Source organism: Amblyraja radiata, chromosome 14, assembly GCF_010909765.2.
Source record: "Amblyraja radiata isolate CabotCenter1 chromosome 14, sAmbRad1.1.pri, whole genome shotgun sequence".
Classification (NCBI taxonomy): Eukaryota; Metazoa; Chordata; class Chondrichthyes; order Rajiformes; family Rajidae; genus Amblyraja; species Amblyraja radiata.
The window spans coordinates 56,558,254-56,581,904 of NC_045969.1; the positions used below are offsets into that span (position 1 = coordinate 56,558,254).

The 23,651-nt window shown below is 44.0% G+C and overlaps 2 protein-coding genes across 4 annotated transcripts; one reads left to right on the plus strand and one right to left on the minus strand.

Annotated features, from left to right (window-relative positions):
- Positions 1–1,323: 1,323 nt before the first annotated feature.
- On the plus strand, positions 1,324–17,938 carry popdc2 (popeye domain containing 2). 3 transcript variants are annotated; one of them, XM_033033419.1, is made up of 4 exons: positions 1,325–2,026; positions 7,528–7,636; positions 11,013–11,476; positions 17,293–17,938. In XM_033033419.1, exons 1-3 carry the CDS (start codon positions 1,533–1,535, stop codon positions 11,430–11,432), a joined length of 1,023 nt encoding a protein of 340 aa, XP_032889310.1. In that variant the 5' UTR covers positions 1,325–1,532; the 3' UTR covers positions 11,433–11,476; positions 17,293–17,938. The 3 variants fall into 3 exon arrangements, with proteins under 3 accessions (XP_032889309.1, XP_032889310.1, XP_032889311.1); XM_033033420.1 differs by having other exon boundaries at positions 1,332–2,026; positions 11,013–11,340; positions 17,293–17,395; XM_033033418.1 differs by lacking the exon at positions 17,293–17,938 and having other exon boundaries at positions 1,324–2,026; positions 11,013–11,432.
- On the minus strand, positions 17,920–23,553 carry taf13 (TATA-box binding protein associated factor 13). The gene is made up of 4 exons (XM_033033421.1): positions 23,463–23,553; positions 21,213–21,291; positions 20,451–20,548; positions 17,920–19,261 (listed from the first exon to the last, which is right to left on the minus strand). The coding sequence occupies exons 1-4, from the start codon at positions 23,496–23,498 to the stop codon at positions 19,091–19,093; spliced, it is 384 nt and encodes a 127-aa protein (XP_032889312.1). The 5' UTR covers positions 23,499–23,553; the 3' UTR covers positions 17,920–19,090.
- Positions 23,554–23,651: the final 98 nt, after the last annotated feature.

The window sequence follows — 23,651 nt, forward strand, 5'->3', positions numbered from 1 at the left end:
ACTCCAGTATTTTGTGTCTATCACGGGGTAGGAAGCTATTCCTGAAATTAGTGTTGCGTGCTTCTTTCAAACTTTTGAGAGAGACAGAGAAGAAGGAATGGCCTGGGTGTGAGCGATTCCTCGAGTCGAAACGTTGCCTATTTCCTTCACCCCATAGATACCGCCTCACCCGCTGAGTTCCTCCAGCATTTTTGTCATCCGTGATTATGTTGGCTGCTTTCCCGGGGCCACGTGAAGTGTGGATGGAAGTGGCGCTCACCCAATTTGTTCTTAATTTCAGAGGAATAAAACGATGATATGTTCAACAATACAGCAATTTCCCAGTCCTACTCTGGGCAGCCTATATTACGTGCTCAGATCTCGAGTGAGATTTGAACACGGAACTTTAACCATATAACCATATAACAATTACAGCACGGAAACAGGCCATCTCAGCCCTTCTAGTCCGTGCCGAACACTTACTCTCACCTAGTCCCATCTACCTGCACTCAGACCATAACCCTCCATTCCTTTCCGGTCCATGTACCTATCCAATTTATTTTTAAATGATAAAATCGAACCTGCCTCCACCATTTCCACTGGAAGCTCATTCCACACAGCTACCACTCTCTGAGTAAAGAAGTTCCCCCTCATGTTACCCCTAAACTTCTGTCCCTTAATTCTCAAATCATGTCCTCTTGTTTGAATCTTCCCTACTCTAAATGGAAAAAGCTTATCCACGTCAACTCTATCTATCCCTCTCATAATTTTAAAGACCTCTATCAAGTCCCCCCTTAACCTTCTGCGCTCCAAAGAATTTTGACCTAACTTTTTCCCTTCTACCAAACTCTCTCTTTCTCCCTCCCTCCGCACAACACTTTTAAATCAGGATTCATTTATTCAGAGTGGAGAATAAATGTTGGGCTGGATCCTTCTTGTTCAGGGGAATAGAGGGAGTCAAAACAAAGCTGATATATATATATACGCACACACATTATATGAACTCTATATATAACTAAAGTGAATATATATATATATACACTCACACACATCTATCTATATGTGTGTGTGTGAGTGTGTGCGCATACATATATTCACTTTTGTTATATATAGAGTTCATATAATGTGTGTGTGTGTGTGTGTATATATATATATATAGTTCATATTACAGGTCAGGGAAGAGTACAGCTGGGAATTTTACAGCACAGATTATGCTGGTAACTATATTTTTAAGAATGTTGCTTGTACTGTGTTAGATTGGGAGTATGTTGAAGTCGCGGCAAGCGCTTATCAACTGTGCCACAATTATGTTAAGTGCCATCTGTTCTTCCCTCCTCCCGCTCAGCCCTCCTTGGATTTCAATTCCAAACATGGTAACCTTTTCTCTGTAACTTCGTTCTGTTGCCAAGACAAATCCACTCTCGCTCTCTCGTACACGCAAACACGCCGCTTTTGTCTCTGCCTGTCCTGACGAGCGCTCGGTCGCTTCGCCGACTCAAAACCTCCCAAGTTTGCCTTGCTTCTTGCCGTTGGTGGGGAGAAATAGGGCAAAAATGTTGAGGGAGAACTCAAGTTTCCTGGAAACTCTTCTCTACGACGACTTTGACTGCAAGGTTCCCAGGCATGAGAACGAAGGAGCCATGTATCACTTGGCCAATGTTATGTTTACTCTGGGCTACATGAGCGGTAGTGGCTTTGTGGGACTGATATATATCTTCAGTCTGTTGGCCATCGGCTTCGTCATCCACAGTTTGTGGGGCTGGCTGGATGCGTGCGGGCTGGACTTCTTCATGTGGAACCTCCTATTCTTGCTGCTGTGTCTGGCCCAACTCGCCCACGTTGGCTACCGGCTGCGGAAAGTGACTTTCGAGGAGGACTTCAGCCAACTCTACAAAGCCATGTTCCGGCCGCTCCAGGTGCCGCTCAACGTCTACAAGGAGATCGTGAGATGTAGCGGTGCCCAGGTGGCCAACCTGGCCCGCGACCAGAACTACGCGGTGGAGGGCAAGACTGCCATCGACCGCCTCTCGCTGCTGCTCTCGGGCAGGTAGGTGCAGGGCTCGCATGGGCATGTTGGGCCGAACGGCCTGTTCCCGTGCTGTACCACTCTGTGAGTCTGGATCATCGACATCAATAGTTTGAACTATCTGTTTCATAGTTTGAAAGGTAACCATCGGGAAACTGAACCATCCTATCACCAACTATACACAAACCGAACTGATTTTTTTTTTCTCGATTATTATATTGTTTACAGTGTACTATGTTGACATATTCTGTTGTGCTGCTGCAAGTAAAAATGTAATTGTTCTATCTGGGACATATGACAATAAAACACTCATCTACTTTCGGGTCTGAAGAAGGGTCCCCCGACCCACAACGTCACCTGATCAATTTATCCAGAGATGCTACCTGACCCGCTGAGTTACTCCAGCATTTTGTGTCTATCACTTGCTAGGCTTTGTCCCACCCCACACTCCAGCTTTCTCCCCCCCCCTACTCCAGCATTTTGTGTCTATCACTTGCTAGGCTTTGTCCCACCCCACACTCCAGCTTTCTCCCCTCTACTCCAGCATTTTGTGTCTATTTCCCATCGACTCCATTGGAAACGCTCGGACTATTTTTAATCGGACCGGACCATATTTTGCACTAAACGTTATTCCATTTATCCTGTGCCTGTACAATGTGGACGGCTTGATTGTAATCAAGTATTGTCTTTCCGCTAGATGGACACAAAATGCTGGAGTAACTCAGCGGGACAGGCAGCATCTCTGGAGAGAAGGAATGGGTGATGTTTAGGGTCGTGATCCTTCTTCAGACTGGTTAGGGAAAAGTGAAACGAGAGATATAGACGGTGATGTGGAGAGATAAAGAACAATGAATGAAAGATATGCAAATAAGTTACGATGATAAAGGAAACAGGCCATTGGTAGCTGTTTGTTGGGGGAAATGAGAAGCTGGTGCGACTTGGTTGGGGGAGGGATAGAGAGAGAGGGAATTCCGGGGCTACCTGAAGTGAGAGAAATCAATATTCATACCACTGGGCTGTAAGCTGCCCAAGCGAAATATGAGATGCTGTTCCTCCAATTTGCGTTTAACCTCACTCTGACAATGGAGGAGACCGAGGACAGAAAGGTCTGTGTAGGAATGGGAAGGAGAATTAAAGTGTCCAGCAACCGGGAGATCAGGTTGGTTCAGGCGGGCTGAGCGAAGGTGTTCAGCGAAACGATCGTCCAGACTGCGTTTGGTCTCGCCGATGTACAAGAGTCCACATCTTGAACAACAGATACAGTAGATGAGGTTGGAGGAGGTGCAAGTGAACCTCTGCCTAACATGAAAGGATTGTCAGGGTCTCTGGACAGAGTCGGGGGAGGAGGTATAGTGACAGGTGTTGCATCTTCTGCGGTTGCAGGGGAAGGTACCTGGGGAGGGGGTGGTTTGGATGAGAAGGGATGAGTTAACCAGGGAGTTGTGGAGGGAACGGTCTCTGCGGAAGGTGGAAAGGGGTGGAGATGGGAAAATGTGGCTAGTAGTGGGATCCCGTTGGAGGTGGCGGAAATTTCAGAGGATTATGTGTTAACATAGAAACATAGAGAATAGGTGCAGGAGGAGGCCATTTGGCCCTTCGAGCCAGCACCGCCATTCATTGTGATCATGACTGATCATCCATAATCAGTAACCCGTGCCTGCCTTCTCCCCTTATCCCTTGATTCCGCTAGCCCTTAGAGCTCTATATAACTCTCTTTTAAATTCATCCAGTGAATTGGCCTCCACTGTCTTCTGTGGCAGAGAATTCCACAAATTCACAACTCTCTGGGTGAATTCACACCTCTCTGGGTTGTATGAGACGGCTGATAGGGTGGAAGGTAAGGACTAGGGGGATTCTGTCTCTGTTGTGACTAGGGGGAGGGGGAGCAAGGGTGGAGCTGCGTGATCCCGAGGAGACACGAGTGAGGGCCTCATCTATGATGGGAGAGGGGAACCCCCGTTCCCTAAAGAATGAGGACATCTCGGATGTTCTAGTATGAAACACCTCATCTTGGGTGCAGATGCGGCGTAGACGGAGGAATTGGGAGTAGGGAATAGAGTCTTTACAGGAAACAGGGTGGGAAGAAGTGTAGTCGAGATAGTTGTGGGAGTCAATGGGTTTGTAATAGACGTAAGTCAATAGTCTATTTCTTGTTTGTTTAGCCTCACTCTGACGATGGAGGAGACCGAGGGCTGACTTTTTAGAACACAGCAACAAAAGCTTTTCTCTGTACCTCGGTACACATGACAATAAACAACAAACTAAACTACCTTTCCATTCTCCAATGGTCGCTGAACTCTGATCCTGTCTCTACTCATCACGGTCTCCGCCACCCCCCTCCCTCCCCTAGTCACCTCTGTGCCTGTGATCTAAGGCCTCACCACAGCCTGCAGATGGAAGCTCAAAGCCAGTCCTTTTGATGCGTGATGATTTCAACCTCATCATTAATAAAACAACGTTCGCTAAAGGCTTGCAGAAAACTGCTGTGTCAATCCCTTTTAAGGCACCGCACCATTCCTAGCCGGCTTTTTCCAAAGATGATTCTTGGGGAATGGGTGAGAAAGGTACATACCAACTTGCGCTCTTTATGCACATCCAGATCACGTCAGAGTAGCTTTTTGATGAAGGGGCAGAAGGGCCTCGACTCGCCGAAACGTCACCCATTCCTTTTCTCCAGCGATGCTGCCTGACCCGCTGAGTTACTCCAGCAATACGTGTCTATCTTTGAGCCCCTTTGACTATGTTGGCAGAAGTCAACCGTGCAAAATATAATTCTAAGCAATTGCAAATAAACACAAACCATTTAGCCCGACGTAATTTCCACAATTCCTTTTTTCCAGTGCATCATACAGATACAATAACAGCATTTAAAACACATGCCCATAGATACATGGATAGGGAAGGTTTACAGGGATATGGGCTAGAGAGTGGTCCTGAAGTACCATCTACCTCATTGGAGACCCTGGGACTATCTTTGATCGGACTTTACTGGCTTTATCTTGCACTAAACGTTATTCCCTTTATCCTGTAACTGTATACTGTGAATGGCTCGATTGTAATCATGCATAGTCTTTCCGACTGGTTAGCATGCAACAAAAGCTTTTCACTGTACCTCGGTACATGTGACAATAAACTAAACTGAACTAAACTAACGAGAGCAAATGGAAATCCTCCCCTTCTCAGCTCTCCCTCAGCCATCTGGCTCTTCCTCTTCCTTTCTTCTTCCCCCCCCTCCTCCCCACCCTGCATCAGTCTGAAGAAGGGTTTCGGCCCAAAACGTTGCCTATTTCCTTCGCTCTATACATGCTGCCGCACCCGCTGAGTTTCTCCAGCACTTTTGTCTACCTGTGAGCAAATGGAACTAGCTTGGATTGGGGCATCTTGACCGGCGTGCACGAGTTGAGCCGAAGGGCCTGTTTCCGTGCTGTATGTCTCCATATCTTACAAGCTGCCTCTGCAGTAACTCTCGATTTCTCCATTGCAGGACACAGATATTTTTAAAGACCCACAACGTTTCCCAAACGAGACATCAAAGGGGGTGGAAATCAAGGAAAATATGGCACAGGCAAGCACCGAGAAAACACACGTGGCTATGGTAGCGAGTCAGGGTTAAAACAAGGTAGAGGTGTCGGAGAGCAGGAGGAGTCAGAGGGGGAGCAGCGAGAGAGGATGTTGCTGAACTCTCGTCGGAGAGAGGAGGAAAACCTCTTCAAAGTAGACATACCTTGAGGAGATTTCGCAGTGGAGCAGATGAAATGTGTAGGAAGGAACTACTGCAAATGCTGGTTTAAACTGAAGATAGACACAAAAAGCTGGAGTAACTCAGCGGGACAGGCAGCATCTCTGGAGAGGAGAAATGGGTGACGTTTCAGGTCGGGACCCTTCTTCAGACCCTTTTCCCAAACAGGTCTTTCTCCCACCTACTACCAAACCGCCCTTTGCAGACACATTAGCAAGCGCATGTTTACTGGCACTAGACATAATTTTGCTCTGGTCTATTAATGAAGTTGGATGCAACGGTCGAGGAACATCACAAATGTTTTTCTGAAATGTTATACACTTGTACACATATGTCTCCAGCTTTTTATGTCATCAGTTACCCTGATTTAGATGGGACAATATCAACATTTCCCCAGAACTGATCAACATATTAGTATCTGCTCACCTAAATCAATGGTCAAGTCAAGTCAAGTCAAGTCTGAAGAAGGGTTTCGGCCCGAAACGTTGCCTATTTCCTTCGCTCCGTAGATGCTGCTGCACCCGCTGAGTTTCTCCAGCATTTTTGTGTAACCTTCAATTTTCCAGCATCTGCAGTTCCTTCTTAAACATTTTTGTGTACCGTCAAGTCAAGTGTGTTTGATTCTCACAAAGGGCTGGAGTAACTCAGCGGGTCAGGCAGCATCTCTGGAGAAAAGGAATAGGTGACGATTCGGCTCAGGACCATTCTGTTTGGGGGGGGGGGGGAGAGGGAAGAGTAGAAAGCTAGAAGAGAGAAGTGGAAGGACAAAGCCTGGCATGTAATAGGTGCACAAAAATGCTGGAGAAACTCAGCGGGTGCAGCAGCATCTATGGAGCGAAGGAAATGGGAAAAGTTTCGCGACGAGACCCTTGTGAAGGTGGTGGGGGTTGATAAGCAGATGGTGGACGAAGACCAGAGATGAAAAGATAGAAGGTGTGGGAATAAAGGAATGAAGAGTTGTGAATTGTGAAGCTGAAGGAAAGAATGTTGGTGGCTGTACTGACAACAGAACAAAATGTGTTCTTGCTGCAGTTTAACAGGCCTGTTAACACACGGATAAATATACATCGGTGATTCCCTTTTAAAATAAATGTCAAAATTCAAGAGAGCACAGAAATTGATTTTGGATCATATTTCAAGAAAAGTAATGGCGCATGGGTGACATTTTAAAATGGCTAACAAAAAGCACGGATCACAATCTGCCAGGAATGGAGGGATATGGATCATGTGCTGGCAGATTGGTCATGGTATCATCATTGGCACAGACATTGTGGACATAAGGACTTATCCCTGTGCTGTACTGTTCTATGTTCTAGGTGAAAGGAGCAAAGTTTAAAGGAGATGTGCAGGGCAATTTTTATTACACAGGAGATGATGAGTGCCTGGAACGTGCTGCCAGGGTTGGTGGTGGAGGCAGACACTATAGAGGCATTTAAAAGACTTGAATATGCAGGGAATGGAATGATATGGATCATGTGCAGTCACAGAAGTGTTGTCTTGGCATCATGTTTGCCACAGAAACTATAGGCTGAAGGGCCTGCTCCTGTGCTATACTGTTCTTTGTATAAATGGGTTTCTATTGTAATTTCTTACCTTTTATTTAATATTTTTTAAACCACGTTGAACTATCGGTGTTGAAAAGTCCTATGTTCTGAATATAGATTGAATAGGGGGGGAGAGCCAAGGGTAAACACTGCCTGTCTACACTGCATGAAGCAGAGAGACCAATGTCCCAATATGATGATTCTTTCAGTATTACAAAATGCGTATTTGTGTTTTGCAGGATTCGTGTTTCTCATGACCAGCAGTTTCTGCACTGTATCTTTCCCTACCAGTTCCTCGACTCACCCGAATGGGAATCTCTGCGGCCTAATGAAGAAGGCAGTTTTCAGGTAATGTTCATAAGTCACAGGAATAGAATTAGGCCATTCGGCCCATCGAGCTTACTCCACCATTTAATAATGGCTGATCTATCTTTCCCCTCGCAACCCCATTCTCTTGCCTTCTCCTCGTAAGCTTTGACACCGTTACTAATCAAGAACCTATCAATCCATGCTTTAAAAATACCCAATGACTTGGCCTCCACCACCATCTATGGTAATGAATTCCACAGATTCATCACCCTCTGGCTACAGAAATTCCTCTTCGTCTCCTTTCTAAAGGCATGTCTTTTTATTCTGAGGCTGTGCCTCTGGTCCTAGACTCTCCCACCAGTGGAAACATCCACTCTAACCAATCCTTTCACTATTCATTAAGTTTCAATGAGGGGTCCTCTCATCCTTCTGAACTCCAGCGAGTACAGGCCCAGAGCCGTCAAATGCTCATCATATGTTTACCTTCATTCCTGGGATCATTCTCGTAAACCGTGGACCCTCGTGGACCCTCTCCAATGCCAGCACATCCTTCCTCAGATATGGGGCACAAAACTGCTCACAATACTCCAAATGGAGTCTGACCAGCGCCTTATAAAGCATCAGTATTACATCCCTGTTCTCATATTCTAGTCCTCCCTAAATAAATGCAAACATTGCATTTGCCTTCCTTGCTACCGTTGAACAACTCGCAAGTTGTACAACGTTCTTGGTTTTTTTATGTTTATAATGAATCACCAAAGTAATAATTTAAATTTTGAACAAGTGATAGCTGTCCTGCATCTATATGTTATAAAGATACCTATGGGCAGGCAGTTTATATTATATGCAGGAGTAATATAGATAAATAAACCAAATGTATCTATTCAAAGTTGACTGCCAACATGAAACGTGTTCTCTTCAGTGCACCTAATCTCCTATCCTAAAATTTTCTGCATATTATAAATATAACAGCATACTGTTACTACTCTGGGGAAAGCATGGGACACCTAACAGGCCTTTTGGCCCAACCCATTCATTCTGACCAAGATGTCCCATCTAAGCTAGCCCCATATGCTCATGCCTGGCCCTCATCCCTCTAAACCTTTCCTATCTGTGCAGGAAACATGTTGAATGTTTACAATATTCTCTTATTTCAGTAATCCGAGTATTTATTAGTCAGATTCAGGTTAGTTTATTGCCACATACGCCAGAGTGCAATGCTTTTCCTTGTTCACATGAAGCTCTCAGAGTGAACAGTTGACATACAGCAATGATAAACACAACAATAGATACAATGATGAGCGCAAAGCAACAGAATGGTGCAAGATTGTAGTGCAAAAGAATATTAAATTACAATGATGAAAGAACCATATGAGGGAGAATTGAGAGGAAGAGTGCATGGGATGTGAAGGGGGCATGAAGGAGGTGTGTGGTTCAGGAGTCTGATTGCAGTGGGAAGAAGCTGTTCTTAAGTCTGGACATGTAGGATTTCAAGCTCCTGTGTCTTCTCTCAGATGGTAGGAAATGGAAACTGCAGTTTCGTCGAAGTACTCTGAAAACAGTACCCACCCTTTAAACAAAGAACCGCATTCTTAATTCAGTTATTTTCGAGATCCAGCATGGAAACAGGCCATTGGAGCCACAAAGTACAGGCCGACCATCGATCACCTGTTCACACGTGTTCTGTGTTATCTCACTATCTCATCCAGTCCCGACACACAAGGGGCAATTTACAGAGTCCAATTACATTTACAAACCCACATGTCTTTAGGATGTGGGAGGAAACCGCAGCATCCACAGGAAACCCACGCGGTCACAGGACAAACATGCAAACTCCACACCAACAGTGCCTGAGGTCGGTATCGAGCCAGGCGCTGTGGGGCAGTGGCTCAACCAGCTGTGCCACCTGCCATCAAAGGAAATTGCCATAAACATGTCACACAAATAATTACAATATTAAATTTGTATTCTCTTAAGTAATTTTATTTTTGGTCAATATTTTCTGCCCTATCTGGACATATAAGGGACAATTTAAAAAAAACTGTCAACAGGATTTTTTTTTTGCTTGCTTGAATTGCATACTTGTAAATTTTAGGTACATTTTCCTTAATTTTCTAGACATCATTTGGCAAAGCTCCTTGGAAACAGGTATTTGTAAAAAAAAAAAGCCAGAGAAAATAAACTGTTATAATACTTAACTTATCCAATTTTAGATACTTAACACTTACTACTCCGGATTGTCAAAGCTGCCACAGCCGGACATAAAAACAGTTTTTATCCACGAGTAGTTACTCTACTCAACAGCCAAAAATCTGTAGCCTCCCTTTGATCTGATGTTTTGTTGGTTCACATGCTTGATCAATAGTGTTTTATCATTAATGTTTTATTATTATTAATGTTTAGTGTTTTCTGAGTCATTCGTAACTGTCACTGTATGTCATGTTGTTACTTGTGGGCGGAGCACCAAGGCAAATTCCTTGTATGTGAATACTTGGCCAATAAACTTACTTACTTACCGTTCCAGGTAGACAGGGTGGTGGAGAAAGCTGGTTTTCATCGGTCAGGGAATTGAGTACAGAAGGAGATTGTTACTGTTGTACAAGACACTGGTGAAGCCACACTTCAGTGAGTTCAGTATTGTGTATAGTTTTGATCAGCCTGCTATATGAAGGATGCAATTAAGCTAGAAAGAGCGCAGAGAGGATTTACAAAGACGTCAGGACACAAGGTCCTGAGCTGTAGGGAGAGGATGGGCAGGCTAGGACCTTATACCCTGGAATGTAAGAGGCCAAGGGGTGATCTTATGGATGTGTATGCATTCATGAGGGCAATTGATACGGTAAATGCACAGTCTTTTTCACATGGTAGGGGAATCAAGAACCAGAGGACATAGGTTTAAGGTGAGAGGGAAAAGATTTAATAGGAACCTGAGGTGCAACTCTTTCACGCAGAGGGTGGTAGGCATATGGAACAAGCTGCCAGAGGAGGTAGTTGAGGCAGGTACCATAACACCATTTAAAAGGCATTAGGATGGGTAAATGGATAGGCAAGATTTAGAGTGAGATGGACCGAATGTGGGTAAATGGGACTGGCTTAGATAGGCCACCTTGGTTGGCATGGACAAGTTTGGAGGAAGGGCTTGTTTCCGCGCTGTATAACTCCATGATTCCATCTACAGTCCACATACCAGCAAGTTCTTATTTGAGGAGATTTTTGGTATTTCAGTAAAAACAAGGAACCACAGCTGGTTTACAAAATAGACACAAAGTGCTGGAGTAACTCAGCGGGTCAGGCAGCATTTGTGGAGAACTTGGATAGATGACGTTTTGGGTCGGGACCTTTCCTCAGACTGAGTGTATTTGTTTCTGTCCTTGTGACACAGCTACGTCATGGATCGATGTATCTGTTTTTGCAGGTGACACTGACAGCAGAAACAGACTGTTGCTACGTGACTTGGAAGAGACGGAAGTTATACGTGCTCTTGGCCAAACACCACTACATTGGGCGTCTATTCACAGTCCTGCTGGGGAACGACATTGCGGACAAACTCTACGCACTGATTGACAAGCTGTACTGCAGGGGTGGGGTGCGTTACGACATCCGCCTGCCTAGCCTTTATCACGTGTTGACACCTTCTGTTGAATCTGAGAAGGAGAAGGCCGCAGAAAGTTCCCGTCACGACTCATTTAATGCACAGGAATCTCCCTTTAAAAAATCGCCTCCGGATCACGCCGAGCTTATTGGTGAGGATTCAAGCAGCATAGTTCTGGAAGACTTTGCAGATATGACTGGATCATTTATGGAATATACCAGTGAGAAAGAGTACATGAAATAATGATCCAGTCAATGTGATAAAACCTTGTGTCTGTCTATTCATGTGTAAGTACACTGCTGCTTCAAAGCATACCACTACACCTAAAAAACTAACCTGGCTCTCTGATCCTGCCACACCACGTTTTGTGTGGTTAGTGTACAAATTTCCCTTGATCAGTTGGGGTGTTCTGCTGTTGTTGACATACAATATTAATTTGGACTTAATATAGTTTCCTTTTAATAATCGTAGAGTTATACAGTATGGAAATAAGCCCTTCGGCCCAACTTGCCCACACCGGCCAACATGTCCCAGCTGCACTAGTCCCACTGCCCACCTAAAGAAGTTCCTCCTCACATCCTTTTTAGAGCACCCTTTAATTCTAAGGCTATGACCTCTGGTCCTAGACTCTCCCACCAGTGGAAACATCCTTTCAACATCCACACTATCTATGCCTTTCATTATTCTGTAAGTTTTAATGAGGTCCCCCCACAACCTTCTAAACTCCAGCGAGTAGAGGCCCCGTGATGTCAAACACTCATCATATGTTAACCCACTCATTCCTGGAATCATTATTGTAACCTGCTCTGGACCCTCTCCAGAGCCAGCACATCCTTCCTCAGATATGGGGCACAAATTTACTCACAGTACTCCAAATGCAGCCTAATAGAGCCTCAGCATTACATCTGTTTTTGTATTCCAGTCCTCTTGATATAAATGCTAGCATTGAATTTGCCTTCCTTACTACCGATTCCTCTGGCTAATACTGGCTGATGAAGGCCAATGTGCCAAAAGCCTTTTTGACCACCCGATCTACCTGCGACTCCACTTTCAAGGAACCATGCACCTGCACTCCTAGATCCCTCTGCTCTACACCACTCCCTGTGTAGGTCCTGCCCATGTAAAACTTCCCAAAAGGCAACACCTCACATTTCTCTGTTTTGGATTCCATCAACCATTCCTCAGCCCACCTGGCCAATCGATCAAGATCCTGCTGCAATCTTTCACAACCATCTTCACTATCTGCAAATCCACCCACTTTTGTTTCATCTGCAAACTTGCTGTGTATGTTCTCATCCAAATCATTGATATTGATGACTCTTTACAGTTTTATCTAATTGGTTTGTTTTGCTCAAGATGCTGGCATCTTAAGCAAAACACAAAGTGCTGGAGGAACTCAGCGGGTCAGGCAGCATCTGTGGAGGGAATGGACAGGTGACATTTCGGCTCGGGACCCTTCTTCAGTCACACAGATACATGTTATTTGGGACAGATTAGGAAAAGATGCCATGTTTGAGTTGAGTTTTTATTTTAGAGACACAGCATGGAAGACCATGAGGCAGGGACCATAACCCACATAAACTGTCCGATATTGGACAGAATGGCTCGATGGACCACATGATCCAATCCTTGTATTGCCACGAATGATACAGTTATAGAGCATTTTGTATCCTTCTCTGTGGAATCTAAACCTCCTAAGTAATGAAATCACTAATTGCTGTCTATTTTTTAGATCTAGCTTAGACGTACACATACCTACATGCTGCATTTTGCTGCAATATTACTCTTTTTATGTGAAGTCTTTATACATATTTGAAAATGTGAAAGTGTGGATTCTTTGTAGGAGATGACGTGGCCATGCAACTAAATTTAATTTAGCAATTCATGCAGCAAGATAGATCAATGCAATCTACACGTTCTGATCTAATCCAACTCAGGACAAACACTGATGATACTGCACCAAGGTGACTTCTCCATTTTCTTTACTTAAGGATCTGAAACTATCCAAATGTGACTGGCACATGAATGCCAAATTATTTTTGTAGCTAATCGGAGTCTCTTGCTGTTAACTTATTTCCATGTTGTGATGAAGTTATTGCTCATTTTGACTGCATTTGAACGCTCAAAGATTAATACTTGCATCATGGGATGGTGGGATTGAGATCGCAGAGTCTTTTTCTCAGGCTTATGGAAGCAAGACTCAGAGGGGAAAGATTTAATAGGAACACGAGGGACAACTCTTTCAGGCAGAGGGTGGTGGGTATATGGAACAAACAGCCAGAGGAGGTAGTTGTGGTAGGTGTAGCTTTGCTGTTCCATCTGCCTAGGACACGTACAGTCAAGTGTCACAGTCTTAAAAGAATCAGTCAGTTTAGTCAGATCTTTTCACCGAGGGTAATAAATGCTCTGCCCAAGAGGATCATGGAGGCATACTTGCTAAGTGCATTCAAGATAGGAATTGATTGACTTTTTAGATAACAAGGGAATTCCTGGATATGAAGTTAATGCAGGCAAGTGGTGCTGAGGCCAAGCAGAAAAGCTTTATTATTGAGTGCGATCCGGTCAAATTTGTTCATTTGTTGCATTTGCCATTCTACCATCATTGTTTATGTATGTTCAGTAAGTTTAGACAATATTTAATGGTATCCATTTACAGTTACAACACATTGATGATAAAGGGCTAAATCTACTTGCTGATTGCTTATTCCCTTTCAGTCTTTCATTATGCAGGAAATTCCAAATTTTGTTTATGTGATCCAAAAATTAGTTAGTCCAAGGTAAAGTCTACTTGAATGGACTATCAGGTATTTCTGCAGTGTTAACATTCTGAATGGAATTGGCAGTTTTTCATTGACATTCTAATCTATTGTACATGGGAAGATATTCAGAACAGTAGTTAAATGATCCGGATATTGGTCATATAAGTTCCATTGATTTGGTTGTCCAATTCAGGCTGCTGATAATATCCACAGATTGTAATGGTATATATGTTTCCAGATGTTTATTAATAACAATGCTCTTGCCCAGAGTAGGGGAATTGAGCACCAGAAGACATGGGTATAAGGGGAGGGAAAGAGTTCACAGGAACTTGAGTGGTAACATTTTTTAGACAAAGGGTGGTGGGTTTATGGAGCGAGGTAGTTAAGGCAGATACTATTGTGTCATTTGGGCAGGTATATGGATAGGATAATGGGCCAAGCGCAGATATGTGCGACTAGGAGCTGGGGCATGTTGGTCAGTGGGCAACTTGGGCCAAAGGGCCTATTTCCATGCTCTATGAGTAACAAAGCTATTCATTTTGCAGTGTCCAAATATCCCATTAACTTAGCAAATGAGATTGTTTAGAAAAGACATACTGGTATTAATTTATTGGACCAGATTTTCCACTCAGCACTTATTGACTTAAATATGCATTTATAATATGCACCATAGAAATCATTTTATCAGGATGCATTACAGCTTGTGATTGCAGCCCAGACCATCACACAAACCAACCCCTCTTCCATTGACTCCATTTATACCACACGCTGCCTCGGCAAGGCCAGCAGCATAATCAAGGATGTGTCGCACCCTGGTCACTCCCTCTTCTCCCCTCTCCCATCGGTCAAAAGGTATAGAAGTGTGAAAACGCACACCTCCAGATTCAGGAACAATTTCTTCCCAACTGTTATCAGGCAACCAGAGAGCAGTGCTGAACTACTATCTACCTGTGATGTCCCTCGGACTATCCTTGACCGGACTTTGCTAGCTTTCCTTGCACTAAAGGTTATTCCCTTATCATGCATCTAGATTAGATTAGATTAGATTAGATAGCCTTTATTGTCATTCAGACCGAAGTCTGAACGAAATTGCAGCAGTCATACATACAATACAATAAAAAACAACAATAAACACATATTAACATCCACCACAGTGAGTCCACCCAGCATCTCCTCACTGTGATGGAGGCAAAGGCTTTAGGTCTGCAGTCTCTTCCCTCCTCTTCTCCCTCTGCGCTGAGGCGATACCCCACCGGGCGATGTTAAAAACTGTCCCGCGGCTCAATCACCGCGCCCCGGGGTGGTCGAAGCTGCCGCCCACCAGTCCTGCTGACGCAGCCGCTGGCCCGTGGCCGAACCCCGGACTATGGCCACCACCGCCAGAACACCGTCCCAGCCACCCTCACGTGAGTATCGTGCCGTCTTCAGCCTCGGGCTGGGCCGCCCCGACATGGGCGCCGTACCTCCCTTGGGCTGGGCCGCCCCGACATGGGCACCGTACCTCCCTCGGGCTGGGCCGCCCCGACATGGGCACCGTACCTCCCTCGGGCTGGGCTGCCCCGACTTGGGGGTCGCTTCTTCCCCGGGCCGGGCCGCCCCGACATGGGCGCAGCTCCTCCCTCGGGCTGGGAACGCCGTACCTCCCCGAGCTCGGCCACTCCGACAGGAGCACCGTTCCTTCCTCGGGCCAGACCGCCCTCACGGGAGCGTCACAGCCCCTCACGGAAGCACTGTTCCAGCCCCGAGCCGGGCCGCCCTCACGGGAGCGAGCTCAGGGCGAGTCCTGGCGGGTTCTGCCTCCTGAGCCTCGAGGTCGCCAGCTCCGCCATTAGGCCTCAGCGCAGACGGAGGCAGAGAAGGGGAATACGACAAAAAAGTCGCATTCCCCCGCAGGGAGAGACAGCAAGCCCCGTTTCAACCCCACCCCCCCAAACACAAACTAAAAACCAAAACTAGACTAACCAAAACGAAAATAAACAACACAAAAAACACAAAACAAACAGGACTGCCATTGTAATCATGTATTGTCTTTCTGCTGACTGGATAGCACGCAACAAAATCTTTTCACTGTACCTCGATACGTGTGACAATAAACTAAATTATTGTTAATTCATTAAAATGAAGTAGGAAAATTGTAGACTGGCGGGTAAACTAGGGAGTAAGTATCCTGGAAGCTTTGGTTAGCTTGTGTTGAGTTTCCATAAATGAGATCAACTTCTAAAGGCAATCCTAAAACAGAGCAAGTAATTGCAGCACTAAAGGTAAAAATGATCAATTGTCAGATGTAGCGAAATGGAGCAATGAAATTCTTGCAGCAGCATCACAGTCCTGCAAACACTGTACTCAACAGTAGATATTCACTTACTACATTTGTATTTCAGTCTGGGGTAGAGAGTGGTGAGAGGGAGGGAGGGTGTAAAGTTGAGGGAGGTGATAAGATGGCAAAGGAGGGTACAAAGTTGGGGGCCGATGGTGGGTTAAATATAGCTCTTCTTGCATTCATAAAACTTACTCTGTAACCTTACTGATATCGTAAGTGTATAACGTCATATAACGGACAACATTGTATAAACGTGTGAATGGATTGACAATAATTTTTCTTGGCCCCTGGATGCAGAACAGAGTAAACTTTAATTGAGCTCCAGCTATAAAATTAAAAGACTTGCCAAACAAAATATACTTTGAAACACTCACTCACCAAGATCTGCCTAATATTCTTGTGCTAATATATTTGGAATTGAAAATGTTCTTGCGGGTCTATGTCCAATTTTTGTTCTACATGTCAGCTTCACCTTCTTGTGCTTCCTCTGCATTATAAGTGGAATGGTAATAATACTGCAGGAACAGCAGTTGCCTCCACATAAACAGAGTTGTGGGGCGTTGCCTGTGATAAAGAATTAATACAGAAATATCTGTATGAGTAGGATTGTTTATAATACTAATAATAAACTTTATCAGGTGTCTGGTACCTACAGTAATCTATTGCTGTATAAATTAAAACCAAGTGACCACTTACACAACAATTGAAGATATACCAATGTAGAATGGACTTTCTAATTATCACTGTTAATAACATGTAGAACTACATAGCACAGGAACAGGCCCTTTGGCCCACAATATCTGTGCCGCACATGCCAAGATAAACTAATATCATCTGCCTGCATATGATCCATATCTATCCATTTCCTGCATATCCATGTATCTAAAAGCTTCTTAAACACCACTGTTCTAAGCCATTTCAATAGTAACATGCAGATTTAATTTAATGATGCATTCAATCTTAGTTAGCAAAAATGTAAACAATCTCACCCGTGACTTATTTCTACTGTGTTGTTCCCCTGCAGGTATGAATTCTTGGAGCAATATTCATAAGAAATGTGCTCCATTGGCTCCGACTCAGACACCAGAACTCTGAACACCACCAATGGGATGATGAAAGTGGCATGGGAAAACAGTGAGCGAGTACAACTCAACGAACATCTGAAGACTGGAAGAAAGGTCATCTATTTTCATGCGTGTGCCTGCTTATTTTAACGCGGCTTCACTAATATCCAAAAATAAAACTACAGATCGCACTGTTTCAGCAACTTGCGTTTAGTGGATCATCTGCGGCAGTTCAGTGAGATCACGCACTTCTAGGATTAAAATGAGGATGAAAAAACGGAATCAAATCTTATGGTATCGAAGTCATTTGAGATATATCAGCCATTAACGAGGTGGCAAAATTCCACAAAAAAACATTGGTGATTTTCATATGTTCCATTAAAAATACTGGTAGCGACACCTGTGACAATATTAATTTCCCTCTCAAACCACCTGGTGGAAATGCCTTGTATTAGTTTCCTCAATTTTGATGGTGCCAATGTAAGTAAATACTCAGTTTAAGAGACTGTATAGAGAATTGCAAGTTAGACATGACACTGTACATTTTACAAAGGGCAAGTGGAAAATTAAAGGTCACAACATTGTAATAAACTTGAATGTGCACAATATCTTGTACGTTTTTATTTCATCAATTACCCATTGGTTCGACAATATGAATTTTTTGGAAAGGCTCCAAAATTCAAACAAAACACTTTTCCCAAAATGTCGAGGACCATATAAAAGGTAAGTAGCTACTAAAAAAAAAAGCAAATCCACTCCAAAACAAATCTCCATGATTCAGTTTAGAGATACTGCATGGAAACAGGCCCTTCAGCCCACCGAGTCCACACTAAACATCGATCACCCGTTCTCAATAGTTCTATGTTATCCCACTTTACACTCCCTACATACTGGGGGCAATTTAGAGGCCAATTAACCTACAGACCCACAAGTTTTTGGGATATGGAAGGAAACCGGAGTATCAGGAGGAAACCTATGTGGTCACAGGGAGAAATGCCTCGCAAGAAATGCCTTGTGATATTTTGCTTTGTGCCTTTCTGCAACTATTACCTATGCATACTTCCTGTCAGGATCACACATGAAAACATCCACATTTATTTTTAAAAACGTTAACGCAAACCTGTCAAAATCTCTTTATACGTTATCTCAGCGATGGTGCTGTGGCATCACTTGCAGGAGTTACAATCACAACACAAGGTTAAATGTCACTTTCTATTCCAAAATACATAAATAGAGTCCTATTATAAATTATTATGGACAGAATGTATACCTTTAAATTGGGTATGGAATTATTTCTGGTCCAATTATTTCTTGCACTCAAATTCCATTACACTATTTGTTTTTCATTAAGGCCAAGGCATTAGATTTCCATAACAGTTACTGCTCCAGACCAGACCAACTTACAGTCGATGTCTAATATACTGTTTCCTGATAGGTACATAAATGCCAAGCTACAAGGATTGCTCCATTCAATTCCTCAGCCAATAACATTGTGATTACAAAAAAGGAAATTAATCTGCAAAAAAAGAGACAAGATGCTGGAGTAACTCAGCAGTTCAGGCAGCACCTGTGGAGAACAAGGATAGGCGACGTTTCGGGTCGGGCCCATCTTCAGACTCTCTGCTGTGCTGTAGACGTTGAAGTTCCCTGCGGCACCTTGTGATATTTGAAGTACGATCTTGAGATGAAACATTGTGCTTCAGGTACATGTTTCAGAGATAGTCTAAAGTGCAATACTATTTGCTCCTCTGTGTGGACCTAAGAGCCATAATTAGCTTCATCAAAAGCTTTCCTGGCACGTTTCAATTCTTCATTCATTGTCAGCAGGTCTTTCACTCTTGCAAACTTCCGAGGATCTTTACGAATGAGAAAGACAATATCTTCTACTTGGACTCGTCCCTGACGTCCTATCGACATGGCCTTGTGCGTCTAGGTAGTGAAAAGTTACAAGTCACAATTTTGTCAGAGAAAAGAGCAAAATAAAATATCGCAACATCATGACAGCCATTTGCTTGGAACAATCCTAAGACCTGGAAGAATCCAAGACTCAAAACAGTACAACACAGAAACAAGCCCTTGGCTCACAATTTACTTACTGAACAGAGTGACAAGTTAAACAAATCTCCTCTGCCTGCACGTGATCCATATCCCTCCACTCCGCCACCACCCTTGAGGCAATAGAGGTTTTATATATATTTCATATGGAATATGCCATAAGCTGTATAAATTCTACTCAGAATTTTGAGCAAATTGACACAGCAAATTCTGAAATGCAGAACACACAAAAACCCCCCACTATTCATCAATATGGAGTGTAGACTAGTTGTGTCACAAATTCCACCCTTGAACCCACTCATAGTCAAACAGCAGAAAATCAGGCACTTCAGCCAAGATGCCCCATCTAAATCTTATTTGCCCACGTCTGCCCCATATCCCACTAAACCTCTCCTATCCATGTACCTGCCAAGTGCATTTAAATGCCATTATGGCACCTGCCTCGACTGCCTCCTCTGGCTGCTCGTTCCACATACCTACCACCTTCCGTGTGGAAAAAGTTGCCCCTCAGGTTCCTATTAAATCTTTCCCCTCTCATCTTAAACCTCTGGTTCTTGATTCCCTTACCCTGGGGTATTTAGACAATTTTGACTCACTTTGGAATGTAACACTTTAAGCAGAACACAAAGTGCTGGAGGAACTCGGCAGGTCAGGCAGTATCTGTGGTGGTGGGAATGGACATAGGTTACGGGGAGAAGGCAGGAGAATGGAGTCGAGGGAAAAATAGATCAGCCATAATCAAATGGTGGTAGACGATGAGTTGAATGGCCTAATTCTGCTCCTATGTACTATGATGTTTCAGGTCGTAACCTTCGTTAGACTGATGGTGTAGGCGGTTTAAAGCTGGAAAAGAGGTGGGGCTCTTTCTTTCAAAACTTTGCTGGAATTGAATCTCACAATGAATGGCTTGCATAAACTAAAAAAGAAATGTAATAATGCATTGAAAAAAGTATGTGTGTCTTCAGCAACATGTTCTACCGCAACATATTCTCCAAAATGTGAGCTCTGCATGTCATTAGGTATAATCACATTTGCAGGCAATGATTTGTGTGGCTGATCTCACCATTTCAGTGATAAATTCTATGACAAGATCCTCCAGGATGTCCACCGATTCAGTATAAGGATTCTGATCATCCCCAAAGCCGTACATCATACATCTCACTGTTTGGAAAGAACATGCATTTTAAAATCTTCAACTATTACAGTTTAATAAGTTTTCAATATTTACTCAAGCGTCAAATCTTAATGATTTAGTGACAATATGATCAGTAGTAACCACTAAATTTATATGAATGCAATTAACCTACTGTGTCCCCATCCCCCCACCCCCCCAGATGCCGTAATCTCTGACCCCTGGACTGGCCGTGGGGATACGCTGGGCTTCTTAAGCGCCGTGGCCTCCCGGGAGCGTTAGCCGCACGTTAAGGGCAAAACTCAAGTTCTTACAACCTTAAAAAAGGAACACCATTTTGGACCATTCAATAAAAAGACAAGATTTCCAAACATAAATATGCAAAACAAATTTCCATCCGGTCAATTTTCAGTCTTTCTGCAGGTGCTATAAGCAAAATGTAGGAAAGGTTTGTGAAGATTTTACACAAATGTCCGTAGGAAAATAAACACGTCACAAATTCTGATCATTCAAACCATAACTTTCAAATTCGTATCAAATGATCAATAAAGACATGAATGCTGAATTAATTAGTAAATCAGTGAAAACTGAATGTGGAATTAAATTAACCACAAACTACAGAACATTTTTAGTTTTACAGATTAGCTCAGCAATGAATGACTGATTTCCAACACTTTAGCAGAGTTGACTTACATTCTTTAGAAAATAATCTTTTTCTTCTGCCATGTCCACTCTCTGCGCCACTTCCACTCTCCTCCACATCATCATCAAACTGCAAATGCAAATACAACAGATCACACCTTCCCTTTGCTTGTCCAATCGTACACTAAGTAATAATACATCTTATCCACACCGTTGCTATGTATTTCCTGGAGCTGTAGCTTTGAGAGATCACATTAACTAATCACCAGGAAACAGCTAAACCCAAAGATGTGTATCTGCATACATTTGCTGGTCTTAGTCATACAGCACGAAACAGGTCCTTCCGCCCAACTCACCCAACATGCCCCATCTATGCTAGTCCCATTTGCCCACATTTGGCCCATATCCCTCTAAACGTTTCCTATCTATGGACCTGTCCAAATGTCTTTTAAATGTTTTTATTGTACCTGCCTCAACTACCTCCACTGGCAGCTAGTTCCATATACCCATCAATCTCTGAGTAAAAAAATTCACCTCTCACATTCCTATTAAATCTTTCCCCTCTCATGTTTATTCTCCGGTTTTTCATCCCTCTACGCTGGGTAAAAGAGTCTGTGCATTCACCCCATCTATTCGCCTTGCGATTTTATACAGATCTGCACGTAAACACTAGAAACATAATTTTCAGTCACGTTTATCTGATTTTGCAAAGTTACAGCACTTCATACACCATGAGAGCATCTCCTTCCATCCCTGTAGATCGACCCAACAATTGTGGATCTTATACAGGGCATCAAGTAGATGTCAAAGTCAAGAGTGTTTTATTGTCATATGTCCCGAAAAGAGCAATAACATTCCTACTTGCAGCAGCACAACAGATATGCAAATAAAGTACCCTGTAAAACCAATAAACATAAAAAAGCTACGATACGATAGAGCTTTATTTATCCCAGGAGCGAAATTGGTCTGTCAAGAGTCATAAAACACAAGATACGTGAAATTAAAGTGACGAGTGGAAAGGATTGGGGATGCGCAAAGATTGTGGTGGTGGGGGGGGGGGGGCAGTCTACTCCACAGAAGGGGGAGTAGTTGTACAGTTTGATAGCCACAGGGAAAAAGGGTCTCCTGTATCCTGTCTGTTGCTGGAGGTGCTCCTCAGGTTGACCAATGTGTCATGAAGGAGTGAGCTGTATTGTCCAAGATACTCCACAGTTTGAGGAGCAGCATCCCCTCCAAGACCAATTTCCATAAATCTAACTCCACCCCCAGGACGGAGCCAGCCTTACTGATGAGTTTGTTAACCCTGCTGACCGCTGCCCCAGCACATAGCAGCATCAGCGAAGATGGCACTGGCTACCACCGATTGATAGAACATCTGCAGCATCTTACTGCAGACATTGAAGAAGCGGAGCCTTCTCAAAAAATACAGCTGGCTCTGTCTCTTCTTATACAGGGTCTCAGCGTTCCTGGATCAGTCCAGTTTACTGTCCAGGTAAACTGCACATCCACACCATTGATGGGAGACAGGGGAGTTCCTCTCCTCCTACACCTCCAACACTAATTCCTTAGTCTTGTCAGTGTTGAGCTGCAGTTGATTCAGCCACACCATTCAGCAAAGTCGTTGACTACACCTCTGTATTCAACTTCCCTCCTGTCACTGATGCAGCCCACAATTGCAGAGTCATCCGAAAACTTCTGCGGGTGGCAAGAGACCGAGTTATATCAACATACATAAGAAAACAAACATAAATAGTGCAAAAACAAAGAGTGGCCCTGTAGATTGGTTATTGCATGTGAACCAATCAGAGTAATGTTTCCGTGCTGTAATTGTTATATGGTTAATGTACTGCCACTAACTCCACCTTATTGAGCACTTCATATTAACACTCACTTCCTATATTACGTAGTCGCACTAGTCGTAGAGTGGAACTGTGTTTGGCTGTACCATTATAACTGATGATTAAAGCTGACTTAAACACCAGACAGTGTCTGTACACTTGTTTACAGCCCCCACTGATGTCTCATTTATTTGCACAGACTTTTTCTTTGCACTGCCTAGCATGATATATTTGTGGTGTGCTGTGTGAGGGCCAGTGGTGCTGCTGCTGGTGATGCCGGTGCTGCAACATCTCCATTGGAGCTGGAGCTCTGCTTCACCGTGCCCGTGCGGGTGACAGTAAACACGGCAGACGCTGCCCAGCGGGTGTCTCTCGCCGCTTCTGTGTTTATTTCAGTGTTAAACGCATCTATCTCGGCAGCTGCGTTGCCGCGGCCCCGGCTGTGTGAAGGGCCCGCACTCACCGCCACCTCGTCGTCCTCCTCCGCCGCCGCCGCCATCTTCCTCAGCGACGGAGCGTCATCGAGGTCACGTGAAAAGGCGGCCCACGTGACGTGTGACAGATGAGTCACGTGGGAGGACGCGGGAGCAGGTCACATGAGAGGGGGGAGGAGAGGGCAAGTAGTTCACATGAGGGGGAGGAGAGCAAGTAG